This window comes from Spermophilus citellus (assembly GCF_964194105.1).
Source record: "Spermophilus citellus genome assembly, chromosome: X".
NCBI lineage: Eukaryota > Metazoa > Chordata > Mammalia > Rodentia > Sciuridae > Spermophilus > Spermophilus citellus.
This window is the reverse complement of record NC_138190.1, coordinates 68,443,743-68,459,498: the sequence shown is the minus strand read 5'-3', so window position 1 is coordinate 68,459,498 and position 15,756 is coordinate 68,443,743. Positions and strand designations below refer to the sequence as shown.

General features: G+C 39.5%; 1 protein-coding gene across 1 annotated transcript in view; it reads right to left on the bottom strand.

The window, feature by feature from the left end:
- Positions 1-7,196: 7,196 nt before the first annotated feature.
- ERCC6L (ERCC excision repair 6 like, spindle assembly checkpoint helicase) overlaps positions 7,197-15,756 on the bottom strand; it is a 29,623-nt gene continuing 21,063 nt past the window's right edge. The window contains exon 2 of the mRNA XM_081277915.1: positions 7,197-11,182. Within this exon, the coding sequence (XP_081134041.1) occupies positions 7,519-11,182 (3,664 nt within the window). The 3' untranslated portion in view covers positions 7,197-7,518. The remainder of the gene's footprint in view (positions 11,183-15,756) is intronic.

The window sequence follows — 15,756 nt, the reverse complement described above, 5'->3', positions numbered from 1 at the left end:
TTATTAACTCCATTGTCAGTACATGGCACATTTAGCCATTCAACATTAACTCTTTTTTTTTTTTTAAATTTTTTTTTTAAAGTTCTGTGTAGAACTTTCTTTTTTTTTAATATTTATTTTTTTTAGTTTTTCGGCGGACACAACATCTTTTTTTGTATGTGGTGCTGAGGATCAAACCCGGGCCGCACGCATGCCAGGCGAGCGCGCTACCACTTGAGCCACATCCCCAGCCCCAACATTAACTCTTTTAATTTTTTTCTATTGTATTTATTTAGCAACATACACAATGTTAGTTTGACTTTGAATGTTGTCCACTGTCTCTTAGCTTTCACCTGTTGGTGAAGAAGCTAAATTGCCTAGCCTGTGGAACATAATCTTCCCCAAACCTTCTTTCTTTTTAAATAAACATCTATTTGTGGGGAAAAGGCACTTCGTTCTTCCATTGGTTATTTTTACTAGACTAAGCCATTCACCAAATGCTAGATAATGGGACAAATATCAGCATGAAAACAGCATTCCCTCAACCTCAGTGTATGGATTACATTCTGACTCTCCTTTCTAGGACCAAAATTCTATAGATATATAGTTTTAAATTTTAAAATGCCATATTTGAGCTGGGCATGGTGTGCATGCCTGTAATCCCAGTAGCTTGGGAGGTTGAAACCAGAGGATCATAAGTTCAAAGACATCCTTAGCAACTTAGGGAGGCCCTGACCAACTAGTGAGACCCTGTGTCAAAATTAAAAAAAAAAAAAAGGGCTGGGGATGTAGTTCAGAGGTAAAGAGCCTCTGAGCTAAATCTCCAGAACCTCCCCACCTTAAATAAATAAAATGCCATATTTGTGTCATTCAAAAAATGTATAAAAAATAATAATAAAATACTACTTCAAAAATGAAACTTTGTCCAGACAACCAGATGATTCTTTTTTGTTTCGCTTTGTTTTGTTTCAGTACTGGGCATTGAACTCAAGTGCTCTACCATTGAGCCACATCCCCAGCCTTTTTCTTTTTTGAGATAGGTTCTAAGTTGCTGAGGCTATCCTTGAACTTGTCATCCTCCTGCCTCAACCTCTCCAGTCACTGGAATTATAGGCATGGAACACCATGCCCAGCTATAATGTGATTCTTCTTTTTATTTATTTATTTTTACAACTATGTGATTCTTAACAGCAATTCTTTTTTCTTTCTTTTTGCAGTACTGGAGATTAGATTTCCAGGGTTGTATACATGTTCAATCACTGAGCTACATCCCCCGCACCAAGAGCGATACAATTTTTTTTTTTTTTTTTTGCACTATTGGGACTGTTTGAACTCAGGGGCACTGAACCTCTGAACTGCATCCCAAGCCCATTTTATTTTTTATTTTATTTTGAGACTGTGTCACTAAGTTGCTGAGGCTGGCTTTGAATTTGTAATCCTCCTGCTTCAATTTCCCAAATTACTGGGATTAGAGGCATGTATCACCATGTCCAGCATCAATAGCATTTCTTTTAACACACTGCATTCTCTCCCTTGCTTACATCTGATGTTATCCTTACATTATCCCAAGTTATATATAATGGCAATTTAAGGGGCTGAGGATGTGGCTCAAGCGGTAGCGCGCTCACCTGGCATGCGTGCGGCCCGGGTTCGATCCTCAGCACCACATACCAACAAAGATGTTGTGTCCGCCGAGAACTAAAAAATAAATATTAAAAATTCTCTCTCTCTCTCTCTCTCTCTCTCTCTCTCTCTCTCTCTCTCTCTCTTTTAAAAAAAAAAAAATAATGGCAATTTAACCTAGAGACCAAAGTTTCCCATTTTAAAAGTTTCTGAGCAACCCATCAGCTTTATGCCTACATGAGATTTTCCCCACTGAGTAGGTATACCAATATGATATAGAGATGTTCAAATAGTAGGCAAAGAAACTACTTGAATATGTAGTTTCAAATAAAAGAAACTATCTTAAAAACGACGTAAAGCCAAGTATGATGGTACATGCCTATAATCCCAGCTACTTGAGAAGTTGAGGCAGGAGAATTATACTTGGAGGTCAGCCCTGGCAACTTGTCAAAACCCTCCCTCAAAATAAAAAGGACTGGGGGTGTTGCTCCATGATAGAACACTCCTGAATTTAATCCCTAGTATGCAAAAAAAAAAAAATAAATGGGGTTGTATCTCAGTTGTAAAGTGCTTGTCTAGCATGTTGAGGCTGTAGGTTTGATCATCAGCACTGCAAAAAAAAAAAAAAAAAAAAAGCCAGGCATGGTGACTCACACCTATAATTCCAGTTGCTTACGAGGCTGAGACAGGAGGAACACAGGCAAGGCCAGCCAGGGCAAATTAGCAAGAACCTGTCGTAAAATTTGAAAAGGCTAAGGATGTAGTTCATTTGTAGAGTGTGTGCTGGACTTCATTCCTAGCAGTACAAAAAAGGTTACAGATGTAAAAATACACAGACACACACACATACTGCTTTTGATTATACACAGACTGTCTCTGGAAGTGGCAATCCTCAACTGGGAATAGAAAGGAGAGGGTAAGAGGGTTTTTCCTTCATAGCCTTATATCAGGGGTTTTAAATTTTTGGTGCCACAGAGCCATTTGGCAGTTTGCCCATGTTTATGGATCCTTTCTCAGAATATTGATCAAATGCATAAAGTAAAATACATAGACTGGGCATGGTGGTGCACCCCTGAAAGCCCAGCTACTTGGGAGGCTGAGGCAGAAGGATCCCAAGTTTTAGGCCAGCCTGGGCAACTTAAGGAGACCCTGTTTCAAAATAAAAAGGCTGAGAATGCAACTCAGTGGTAGAATGCCTGTGAGGTCGGTCTTCAGTACTATAAAATAAATAGATTAAAAGGGCTGGGATGTAGCTCCGTGGTAGAACACAACCTGGGTTCAATCCCCAGTATCACAAAACAAATAAATACATAGGACTATGTATTTATTTAAAAGGATGCCAACTACAATGAAATACAGTAATTGAAAAATTTTAAATTATAATACATGCCTAGGTGTGCTGACAGACACCTGTAATCCCAACAACTCAGGAGACTGAGACAGGAAGATTGACAAGTTGTAGGCCAGCTTCAGCAATTTAGCAGTACCTTGTCACAAAATTAAAAAAAAAAAAAAAGGATTGGGGAATGTATCCCAGTGATAAAGCAACTGTTGGTTCAATACCCAATACTACTACTAATAATAAAATTTGTAATATGTGTATTTATGCCTTTTTATTAGGTAATTTCTAATGATAAGTCTAAAAACTACTGTGTTTCTTTGTTGTTGTTTTGGTGATAGAAAATTCAGAGCCTCTGCACATGCTAAACACATACTACACTCTGACTGAGCAACATCCCCAGCTCCAACCAGTGATTTTATAGTGATAAATATGTTATGGGCCAGGCTATACGGGCAATGACCAAACAGACTCCATCTTACCCTGAGACTCCACTTCATGTAAAAACTGCTTCTCCCATGGGAAAGTCCTTCCTCTACCCATCAATAGTTGCTTAGCATAGCATGTTTGGCAATACAAAATGACAATTCTCATACATTGTAAAATTGTTCTCTCTTTGGTTCCCATTTTTTGGACAATATACCCTGTCAGACATTGATTGTCTAGATGTTAGTAACCATTCTTTAACTTGTACTCAACTAGGGACATTTTGACCCACTCCCCTCTTCTGCTTATGATTTTAGATCTCATGACGTTTGTTTATGGTTTTGAATCACAGCAACAGCTATTATGATTAATATGGTTTTGGACTATAAAAGGTGTACTCAATCCCCAGGAGGAGGTCAAAGGGTGTAGAGTTGCAGCCTACCCCTTTGGACTGCCAGCTGGTGGATCTTGACTACCGGCTGGTGAATAAAGTTTCCATCTCCTGCTTTAAGATCGACTTGCAATCTCACCTTAACAAATATCAATATTTATTTGACATATCTGCAACAATTATGAAGTCAATTTGATTTCTATTAGTGATGAAGTCACAAGTATTACTAATACTTGTTACCTACATTCATAAAAAAAGAAGGAAATGCTAAATTCCAGATACATAGTAGTGGGGGAAAGATATAACTTTTTCCCCCAAATTCAGACACCTAAATTCTATCCATGAACTCCTGGGGTAAAAATCCCTGTCATGGATATTTTCAATATTTTACCATGTGTATTTTTCCCCAAACAAAAATTGTCATAGTACACAAATAGAGCATTTTGATGGGCTGGACGTGTTTGCCTAGCCATACACAAGACCATGGGTTCATCTCCAACAGTACCAAAATTGTTTTTTTTTTTTTTTTGCATTTTCAGTGAGAAATACACCTAAAACTTAAGCCTTATTGTTCAGATCAAATGGATATAGGCTCCTTCAGTTACTTCAGGGAATGTAAAAACTCCTGGGTGATTTGTTTTGTACACCAGGAAAGAGGAATTTATGAGCTGAATTTCCACATTTGTATGCTTGATGAATGGATTGATGCAGATCTTCACCTGCATCATGGTGGGAAAATGCACAGGGAAACAGTGATCTGGACTTAGATGCAGCCTGTGAATTGCTGACTCACAAAGTGTTAAGTCAATATTTTCAAAATTAGCCAGAAATGGTGGCACAAACCTATAATCCCAGCAAATCAGGAGGCTGAGGCAAGAGTATCACAAGCTCAAGTCCAGCCTCAGCAATTTAGCAAGGACCTAAACAACTTGGTGAGACCCTATCTCAAAAAAGAAAAAAAAAAAATGCTGGGGATAGCAGCTCGGGTTGTGGCTCAGTGATGGAGCACTTACCTGGCATGTGTGAGGCACTGAATTTGATTCTTAGCACCACATATAAATAAATAAAATGTCCATCAACAACTAAAAAAAATTTTAAAAAGTGCTTGGGATACAGCTGAGTGGTGAAATACCCCTCCATTCAATCCCCAATACAAAATATATATACATATATATTTTCAAAAATAACATTCAATCACATTACTAATATATTAGTAGTAATTGCTTTTAATAAAAATTTTATATCATCAATAAATTACCTGTTTAAATTTAAAACTCACGCTGGGCCTGGTGGTGCACACCTGTAATCCCAGTGACTAGGGAAGCTGAGGTAGGAAGATCATAAATTCAAGGTCAGCCTGGGCAACTTAGCAAGACCCTGTCTCAAAATGAAAAGGGCTGGGAACATGGTTCAGTGGGAGAGTACCCCTGGGTTCAGTCCCCAGTAATGCAAAAAAATAAATTTAAAATTCAGCTTATCTTTCAAACATATCTGTAATATTGTTTATACACATAGTTTACAAGTAATTATGTTTGTGTGATATAATAGAAAATAATATTTTAGCTAGGCATGGTGGTATAGTCCCAGCTACTTGGGAGGCTGAGGGAGGAGGATCATTTGAGCCCAGGAGTTTAAGGCCAACCTGGACAATGTAATGAGGCTTATCTCAAAAACAAGTCTTTTGATTCTTGGCATATAGCTTCTAAACCTCTTAGAATCTCTATTGTGATGTCTTTTGTATGCTGATATAAAGATGACTAGGTGGATGGAGGCCCCTAAATAGCTTCAGAAATAGGGGATAGTAGCCAGAAGACCAAGGTTTGATTAGATGATTGGGACTTTCAGCCTAACCCCAACACTGTAGAGGGAAAAGGGTGAAAATTAAGTCAATCATCAATGACTAATTATGTAATCAATCATGCCTTCTTAGGAAACTTCCAGGACTGGGGTGGTAGTGGACACCTGTATTCCCATTGACTGGGGAAGTTAAGGTAGGAGGGATACAAGTTAAAGGGCAGCCTCAGCAACACAGGGCCTCCATGTCTCAAATTAAAAAGGTATGGGGATGTAGCTCTGCAGAGTACTTGCCTAGCATGTACTAGGCCCTGGGTTCAATCCCTAGTACTGAAAAAAATAAAACCCTTAAATGATGGAGTTCAGAGCTTCTAGTTAACACATCTAAGCATTAGGAAGATAGTGTGTCCAGAGGGCATGGAAGCTCTATGCACATTCCCCTATACCTTACTACAAAAGCATCTCTTCCATTATAGAGTTATATTCTCTATAATAAACTGGTGATAGTAGGGGCTGGAGTTGTGGCTCAGTGGTAGAGCACTTGTCTCACAAGTGTGAGGCACTGGGTTTGATCCTAGCACCACATAAAAACAAATAAAGGTGTTGAGTCCATACACAACTAAAAAAAATATTTAAAAAAATAAACTGGTGATAGTAAATAAACTATTTTCCTGAGTTCTGTGAGCTGTTCTACCAAATTATTGAACTGGGGGAGAGTCAGAGAAACCCCTGATTTGTAGCCAAGTTGGACAGAAGTGTGGGTAACCTGAAGACTGAATACTTGGCAACTGCCATGTGAAGCTAAGGCAGTCCCTGTGGGACTGAGTGAGTCCTACAACCTGCAGAGTCTGATGCAAACTCTGGAGAGTTAGAATTGAATTGTTGGACCCTGGTTACTGTCTGCAGAGAACTGGAAAATGGCTTGGTGTGAGACCCCCACATATGTAGTGTAAGAAGCATCTGGAGCAAAAACTGCTCAGTGACTTTTCATTTGGTAATACCAGTTAAAAATCCATTTTATGTCTTACTGTATCACCGTGGACAGGTCACAGCCCCATTGAGCCTCAAGAAAGTCTCAACTGAAAAACGTTAAGTACTACACTCCCTCTACCTCAGAGGATTTTGGTAAGGATTAAATGAGAAGCCTGTGTAGAGTGCCCAATACTCAGTAGGTACTTGATAAATGATAGTTCCACCTTCTCTGGTGACAGTCTAGAGTGCTATGCTATGTTGCACTTTTTGTTTCTCAGAGGGAGATGAACTTCTTTCCAGTCTACAACCCGAAGAGAGACTGTGATGGCACACATCAAAACAGACATGCAGGTATTTGGTTCTCCTTTGAGAAAAGGAGAATACAATTGATGGTGAGTGAAGAACCACTAAATAGTCAGCAAAGTGACTCCAGGACAGGCAACTAGTAAGGAAGTATGCCAGCACAGGTACCTTCTGCTGTGTTAAGTTGAAAACATAACAACATATTAATAGGGATGGCTCAGAGTTGGAATGCCAATGACAGGCTCCTGCTAAACTAAGGAATCCCCATATGCATTTGCCAGTATCATCTCAGTGAAAGAAAGTGAGTGGAAAACACTTGAGAAAAATCATTTTAATTTTCTTATCTGAATATACAAAGGTGATCCCTTTCAGAATAAAGTAGCCAGAATAGTTTTATAAAAACTTCTCTAGAAAGTTTTAATTAATAAAGTAAACAACACAAACAGTAAAATTAATAGATTATGCCTAAAATAAAACAATACTCAAGTGTGGAAATATTAACCTCATGCTCAGAAAACAGAATTTATATATGAGGGGCAAGATAAGAACCAGGGAGTAGAAATAAAATTTGCTTTTTGAGATTTTTCTTAACATAAATGTTTCATGCTCCCAAAGAACCCAATGATGGAACAATAAAAATTATCTCATATTCTCTTTCACTTTAAAATACAACAAATAGATTATGGAACTCTCAAGTGCTATTAAGTTGCTTATACAAACCCAAAGTCATCATCATGATTTCAGGATCTGCACTCTTTATGTCAAGTGCTTTAACAAAGCAGTTGAGGGCCTCCTGTATTTTTCCACATTCTTTCAGTTCTTTTCCACGAGTTACAAGAGTCTCGTAGTCATCTGCAGCCTCCACTGACTTGTCCTGGGGCGAATCAACCAACACTGCACCTGGCAAAGGCTCAGGGACATCAGCAGAGGTCTGTAGGCTAGAGTCTAGTGGTTTAGACACAGTTAGCCCACTGAACTTATTTTCTGAAGACATCATTTCTCTAGAAGGATCCTCTTCTGTATGCTCTGAGTCTTCATCACTGCTTTTTTCTTCTTCCCAATCATCTTCAGCACCCTCTGTTTCACTGCTGTTGTCAAATCTTTCCTCCATATCCTCCACATGGTCTAAAACCACATTAATCAGAGACCTCCTAGAAGCCAGGGATTTTCTTGAGTTTATAGACTTATTTATACCATCGGATAGTTTAGGTGAAAAGAACCCTCTAGATAGACTGGTGTCATTTTTAGGAGTTGAAGCATCAAATTGTTTCACAGATGAGAATTGAAAGGGAGATGTGTTGATTGGACTTATGTTTGAAGAACCTTTAAAAAAATCATCCTCATCATCTGAAACAATCCTTCTAGATTTGCTTCTGGATTTGACATTAACTACTACTACTGATTCATTATCTTTCTTATCAGAAAGATCCAAACTGGGATGTGTTTTGCTATGCACAGACTCTGCTGTAGAATTACCTACAGAGCCACACAAGCTATTTTCATTCTCAGCATGCTCTAAAGACTGGCTAGAGAGATTTTGTCTATTGTCTGTAGAGTCTTCCAGAAAAAGATTGAAATCACACATATATTGTGAAGATGCTAAAATTTCCCTTTCTGAGTTGGCCTCATTTACTTGAGTATCCTGCACTGCACTATTGGATGCCAATGAGTCATCAGATAGTGCAATAACAGATGCATCCAATTCTGTATTTTTATTTTCACTTGTTATGGGCCAGGGATTAGAGTCATGTAAAATCTCATCATCCTGTAGATCTAGATTTGGCCCAAGATCAGCTTTCATGGGTTGGCTAAGTAAATAATTAAAACTTCCCTGGGGGCTCTCTTGCAGTGCCTCTTGCTCAGGCCTCTCTTGTGATGCCTCTTTTTGCAGAGCCTCATTTTCTGTTTCAATGTTTTTTGCTGTTCCCAATAATGAGTCAGTACAAGTTCCTTCAACACTTCCCATCTCTTTGGGTAATGTAGCTACAAAGTCAGCCTCCAATGTATCTTCATGTGGGTACTTGCTATCTTGCAGCATGGTAACGTTCATCTGTACACTGGAAAGATCTTCTTGTGTGTCACTCTCTTTGGACTGTTCATTAATGTTTATATTTGCCATTTGAAAACTGATATCTTCTTCTTGGGTAGGATGAATAGTTAGAAGAGGAGAAGGCGGAGGCTGTGGTTTGTTCAATTCAGGGCATTTCTTCTTTGCTTGAGAAGGAAACACAGGTGCTCTTTCCCAGGCCCCCTCATTTCCAGTTTGTTCCATCCTATTTTGAGACTCAAATTCAACAAGGAATTGAGCTTTCTGAACTCTTTGTTGAATATACTGAGATTCTTCTATCACACTGACCTCCTCTTTAGCAGACATATCACATGTGTACATCAAATCATGGTCTGAGATTCCAGCTATCCCCAGAGAGTGCAGGTAGGTAATATGTTCATCTAGTTTCTTATCAGATCTCCTCTGAGCAGCATGCAGAGACTGAAGCTGCAACTGGGTTGCAGAGTTCTGAAAATCCTCAATTGTAAAGAGCTCTCTTAATTCTTGTTTACTGAAATAGCGGAATGGGTTCTTCTTATCACCAGTTGTTTGTCTGATTAATGAGTCCTTGAAAACCTGTCGTCTGTATATTTTTTCCTCTACAGTCCCACAAGTGATTAGCCTATAAACCACAACATTTTCTTTTTGTCCAATTCGGTAAACTCTATCCACAGCTTGAGCATCAGTTGCAGGGTTCCAGCTTGGGTCAAAAATGACCACTCTAGTTGCTGCAGTTAATGTTAAGCCAACGCCACCTACTTGAGTGGTAAGCAGAAAAACAGAGTAATCTTTATTTTGCTGGAACAGATTAATTCTTTTTTCTCTTTCCAAAAGATGAGTAATGGTGCCATCGATACGCAATGTCTTAATGTGCATATTCTTTAAGAGGCGTTCAATGATGTTTAAAATTTTTCTCAATTGGGAAAATACCAGAGTTTGATGTCCTTCATCTCGCAGTCTCTTCAGAAGGTCCATTAAGAATATCATTTTTCCAGATTCTTGCCTCAATGTATCATCAGTTACATGATCAATGTTGTCCATATCTGAGGAATCCTCTTCCTCACTGCCATCTTGAGCAGAAAATTTGCCATTCCCTAGATTGAGCAAACAACGAGCCCGTGCAGACAGAAGCCTAGGATGATCACATAACTTTTTCAGGACACCTAGCTCAGCCAGAGGTGAACGGGTCTCTGTCAACAACTCCTTGATGTGATCTAGAGACACAAATTTCCTGTATATTTCTTCTTGTAAAGGTACAAGACGTATCCAGATGATTAAATCATTTTTCCTGGAAAGGGAAGGCATTTCACAGATGGCATCAACACCTGGATTCTTCTCAATAAGTCTGACTTCTGAGTTGCATGACTTTTTTTTCTGTACTTCTTCTTTAGTCCTCCTGAGAAAATAAGGTTTTATAATTTCCATTAAGCTTTCAGATATTTTAAATCCCAAGGCTTTCTCTCCTGGGGTAGCATCCTTCTCTCTTGCTCGAATAATAGGATTTTCATACTGCATTTTAAATGTTTTTAATGTTCCTAGCAGGGACCCTTGGCAAGCAAAATCAAATAGAGACCATAGTTCTTGTAAATTATTCTGGATTGGAGTTCCTGTGAGGAGGATGCGATTACGTGCAGGGACAGCACGAGCACATATTGCTGACTTAGTAGATGAGCTTTTTATTTTATGTGCTTCATCAAGGATGACATAGTCCCACACAAAATTTTGGCCATTAAAGCTTGAAAGCTGCTGCCAATTATTGATTAACATTTGGTATGTAGTGATTATGACACCATTCCTTTGCTGAATCCTATTGAGGCTTCTGGTGCGTACATCCTTGCTAGGGCCATGAAAAGTTTTGACTCTCATTCCTGGAGCCCACTTGGCAAATTCTTTTACCCATGTGCTAATGATATTAGTTGGCATGATCAATAGCACATGATTCACAAGTGAAGCATCAAACATACCAGAAAGGAAAGCAATAATTTGAACAGTCTTCCCCAATCCCATATCATCTGCCAAGATACCCCCTTTTCTTTTTTCTCTGTATAGGCTATAGAGAAAAGCTATGCCTTCCTTTTGGTGCTCAAAGAGTTGGTTGTACAACTCTCGATAAAGCAGCAGGCCAGAGTTGCACACATCTGTAAATTCATCATCTTCTTGTTCTGCCAACTCCTCCATGGCTTCCTGTAGCTTTTGGATTCTGCTCATCAGCTTTTTACTGGGAAAAATGTCCTTTGCCAAATTGAAAAGCTTAAATGCTTCTTCCAGATCTCCATTTTTAGTTGCTTCTTTGGCCTCTTTCACATATCTACAAAAAAAAAGGTTTAAAAAATTATACAAACAGGATTAGAAAAGACTGAATATTCAGTCTAAAAACTCTTTCGAGTCTACTTAAGAATCCAAACTTTAGTTGGGCTTTTAATATCTGAGATTCAGGGTGGGAAAGATTAACATAGAAGATGCCAATGGAAGCTGTTATTGGGCTGGGAATGTCACTCAGTGGTACAGCATTTGTCCTAAAATGTGTGAGACCGTGGGTTCCATTCCCAGCACTGCAAAAAAAGGAAAAAAGAAAGAAAGTTGTCATCACTCAAAACAAACAAAAATCCACTGTCATTACCAGCAACACTTAATTTCAGGTACAAGTTGTGAAAACATAAAATGCACAAAGGTTATTGATTGTACGGAATTTTAAAAACTGCCGATATAAGAATTACAGAGCAGCAAACCTCTGAGGGGGGGGCGGGAGGGCAAGAAAACCTTATAGTTTTCTTCGTCCATCACTGGTGTCAGGATTTGGACCAGTCAAGAGGTGTCCTGCAAAGTTTCCTGTATGAGTAGGAAGCAAAATAATTAATTATGAGAACTGGAACCTAATTAGTGGATTAATCCATTTGATGGATTAATAATTTGAAAGGACTAACTAGGTGATAACTATAGACAAGTAAGGCATGGCTAGAGGAGGTGGGAGATTACAGGTACTCCCTGGAAGGGTTCATTTTCCCTGTGGCCTCTTCCCCCTTTCTCTCTGCTTCCTGACCACCATAAGTAGAGTAGTGCTCTTTCGCCACTCCCTTCCACCATGATGTTCTGCCTCACCATGGGCCCAGAGCAATGGAGTTGACAAATGATAGACTGTACTACTGAAACTGTGACCCAAAATAAACTTTTTATTCTCTAAATTGTTTTTTTGTTTTGGTACTGGGGATTGAACTCAGGGTGCTTAACCACTGAGCCACATCCCAGCCCTTTAAAAAAATGTTATATATATATATATATATATAGAGAGAGAGAGAGAGAGAGAGAGAGAGAGAGGGAGGGAGGGAGGGAGGAAGGAAGGGTCTCAACTGAGTTGCTTAGGGCCTCACTAAGTTGCTGAGGCTGGCTTTGAACTCATGATCCTCCTGCCTCAGCCTCTGAAGTCACTGGGATTACAGGCCTGCGCCACCACACCCAGCTTATAAATTGTTCTTGTCAGGTATTTTGGTCATAGCAATGAAAAGATGACTAATCCAACTGGCTACTTCTTCCCTATGTTCTTTTGGGCTCCTGTTCTTCCTCCCAGAGGACTCAGTCCTGGGACTTTTCCTCTTTTATATTTCCTTCTTATATTCCATCCCTTATATTTCCCAGAGTTTCCATTCCCACATATGCGCTCATGATACCCATATCACACTCCAAGGCAGAGCTTAGGCACAAGCTCTAGTCTAGAACCATATTCCCAACTGCCTGCAAGTTATCTCTACTTAAAAGTCTCACAGGAGGGGCTGAGGTTGTAGCTCAGTGGCAGAACACTCACATCGCATGTGGAAGGGACTGGGTTCTATCCTCAGCACATCAAAAATAAAGTGAAGGTATTTTAAAAAGTCTCACAGGAACCTCAAATTCAATTCATGCCAATTTAAAATCATTATTTCCCCTCTAAATACATGTTTCTCCAATTTGTATGGTAATAAATAGTACCTTTCACTTGCCTACCCAAGCTTGAAATCTGAAGACTATCCTGAGCCCCAACCCAAATATGCATTATCTTTGACCTCTCCTCTTCTTTTCTGTCCCTCCCCAGGCCAAGCAGTCCCAAGTCCTACTAATTTTATTTCCCATGTATAACCTCTTTCTCTCCATCTCACCACCACTGCCTGGAACCGCAACTTCCTGCTCACTGGTCTCCCTACATTCACTCTTGTCCTCTTCACTACATTGTCTACATAAGAGTCAGCAACAGTATCATGGGACTGTTTACTCTTTAGAAATAGTCATTCTCATTTTTCTACAGAATTTCCTGGAGGGTCTCGTAAAACAGATTGCTGGGCCCCAATGTCAGATTTTCTGATTCTTTAATAAGCGCCAAGAATTTCTATTTATAAAGTTCCCAGTTAATGTGAATGCTTCTGGTCTAGAGACCACACTTTAAGAGCTACTTCAAGATACAGCTCCAGCCTCACCTGAGGTTCCTCTAAGATACCTTCCATCCCTACCCCATGCCCCAAGTAGATTAATTGTTCCACCTCAATACTCCCCATTGTGTATCTCTACTGGTGCATTTAACACACAGTATTAGAATCACAAAATAATTTAACTGTATTAAAAACGTATTAAAACACCTCACTGAAGGGAGTTAGGAGGTAGGGTTCTTGTATATGTAATCAAATTAAGATGAGGTCATACTGGATTTGGGGGAGAGGGCACTAATCCAACATGATTGATGTTAAAACTGGGACACAAACAGGAGAGTGCCATACAAAGATGGTATCAGAGAATGGGGTGATGCATGTACAAGCAGAAAAGCTTCAAGGATTGCAGGTATTTCAGAAACTAGGAAAGAGTTGTTATGCTCGAATTTGGGACCCCCAAAAGACCACCAGAGACCCAGATTGATGTAAGCAGCAAAGAGGTGTTTATTGCGAGCTAGCTCGGTCCTCCGCATGCACACAGCAACAGGTGACGCTGAGAGGCCCCGAGCCCAGGGTTTCCAGCAGTTTTATACACTCTTTGGGGAAGGAGGGACCCCCACATACATCATAGCATCTCTTAGCAAATCATCACACGTCACAGGAAAATCAAACAACAACTCTAAAATGTGATTAGCACATTCAATGGCAGGAACAAGTTGGGTAGGGGTGATTGGTTAGAGCAAGAGGGGGATTTATTTGAACTGATTGGTTTAGGCACAAGGGGTGTACATGCTAAACTACATGGTTTCCCTACATGTTATCAACCACCATAAACTACTGGGAGGGTCATCTGGCATCCCAGGTATTTTCCTGGTCTCATGTTGATTGGTGGCTGCTAGGGGGTTGCTATGGGTCCCCACCTAGCCTGACTGAGTCAGGGACACCAGGCTCAGCAGATCTCTCCTGTTATTTATAGATAAACAAGGGTATGTGCTTAGGAGTGCTCTGTGGGTCTTTCCAAGGACAAAGGCCACACCCCCTTCCTTAGACAGGCTTTGCTCTGAGGTAGAGGCTGGTTTTTCAGAGTCATGCAACAAATTCTCTCTCAGCCTCCAAAAAGAAACTAACCTGGCTGACACCTTGATTTCAGACTTCTAGCCTCCATAACTGTGAGAGAATAAATTTTTAGAATTTAAAAAACTGGTAAAAGCAGAGTGCAATGGTGCCCACCCATAATCCCAGAAATTGGGGAGGCTGAGGCAGGAGGATTACAAGTTCAAGATCAGCCTAGGCAACTTAGGGAGACCCTGTCTCAAAATTTAAGAAAGATCTGGAGATGCAGCTCAGTGGTGGTAAAGTACCCCTGCTTTCAATCTCTGGTGGCAAAAATAAAAATAAATATTGTAAAATATATAACAAAATTTACCGTTTCAATTACTTTTTTATATATAAGTATACAGTGACATTACATTCATAATGTACAACTGTTACCACTATCTTTCTCATCACCCCAAACAACTGTACACATTAAGTAACAACTTCCCTCCCTCCAGTCCCTAGTAACCTCGCCTAGTTTAGATCTTTCATACAGATAGAATCATAAATATTTGTCCTTTTATGTCTGCCAGTTGTGAAACAGATAACTATGGGATGCAAGATTAAAGGGCTGCAGGCACTAAAGTTCTATACCTACTATAAACTAATTCAATATTGTTTCTGGTGAATTTTTCATTTTAGCTAAACATTATCCCAAAGGACTAGTCAGGGTATTAACCACCAAATGTTCCCCCAAATAATGAAAGATTTTTTTCCTGTTGAGAGGCATTGGCTGGTATGATCCATCTAGATGCCAAAGCACATCATCTGCTATAATAGAAAAAAAGATAATTTTGGTTTTGGCATAATTACTAATTAGCTGTTTTTTCCAGAATAATTAGCTAGATTTGCCCAGTGACCAAAAGCAGCACTGAAAATTTCAGGTCTACATTACAAAAGAGGGGTTGTAGAATCCTGCCTGATTTTACTCCCTTTGAAACAGGCCTTGCTCCTCCTACCTGCATATATTATCTTTCTGGCAGGATATAAAGGACCTGAAGGGGCAGTAAGAACACTGAATCTCTTCCACAACATATACCTTGATCCACATAGTTTTTGTCTGTGGAATCCAAAGCCATTGACAGGTAATAAACACTACAAAGTTTTACATGGTTTTAAGTGATTGTACTCATAGGTGAAACAACGTAGCTAGCATTAAGTCCCAAACAGAATGTTGTGCAGAAGCCTATCCTAAGAGACCCTGGACCACCTTAAACTGAATATCCATGATTTATATATTTTCCTATATACATTTTATAATTCATAACTCAATGTTGCTTGTCAATCTAATGGTTAGGGGGTAAAATCCATCACCAGGCCAGGCATGATGATGCACACGCCTGTAATTCCAGCAACTGGGGAGCTGAGCAGAAAGATAGTGAGTTTGGGGCTG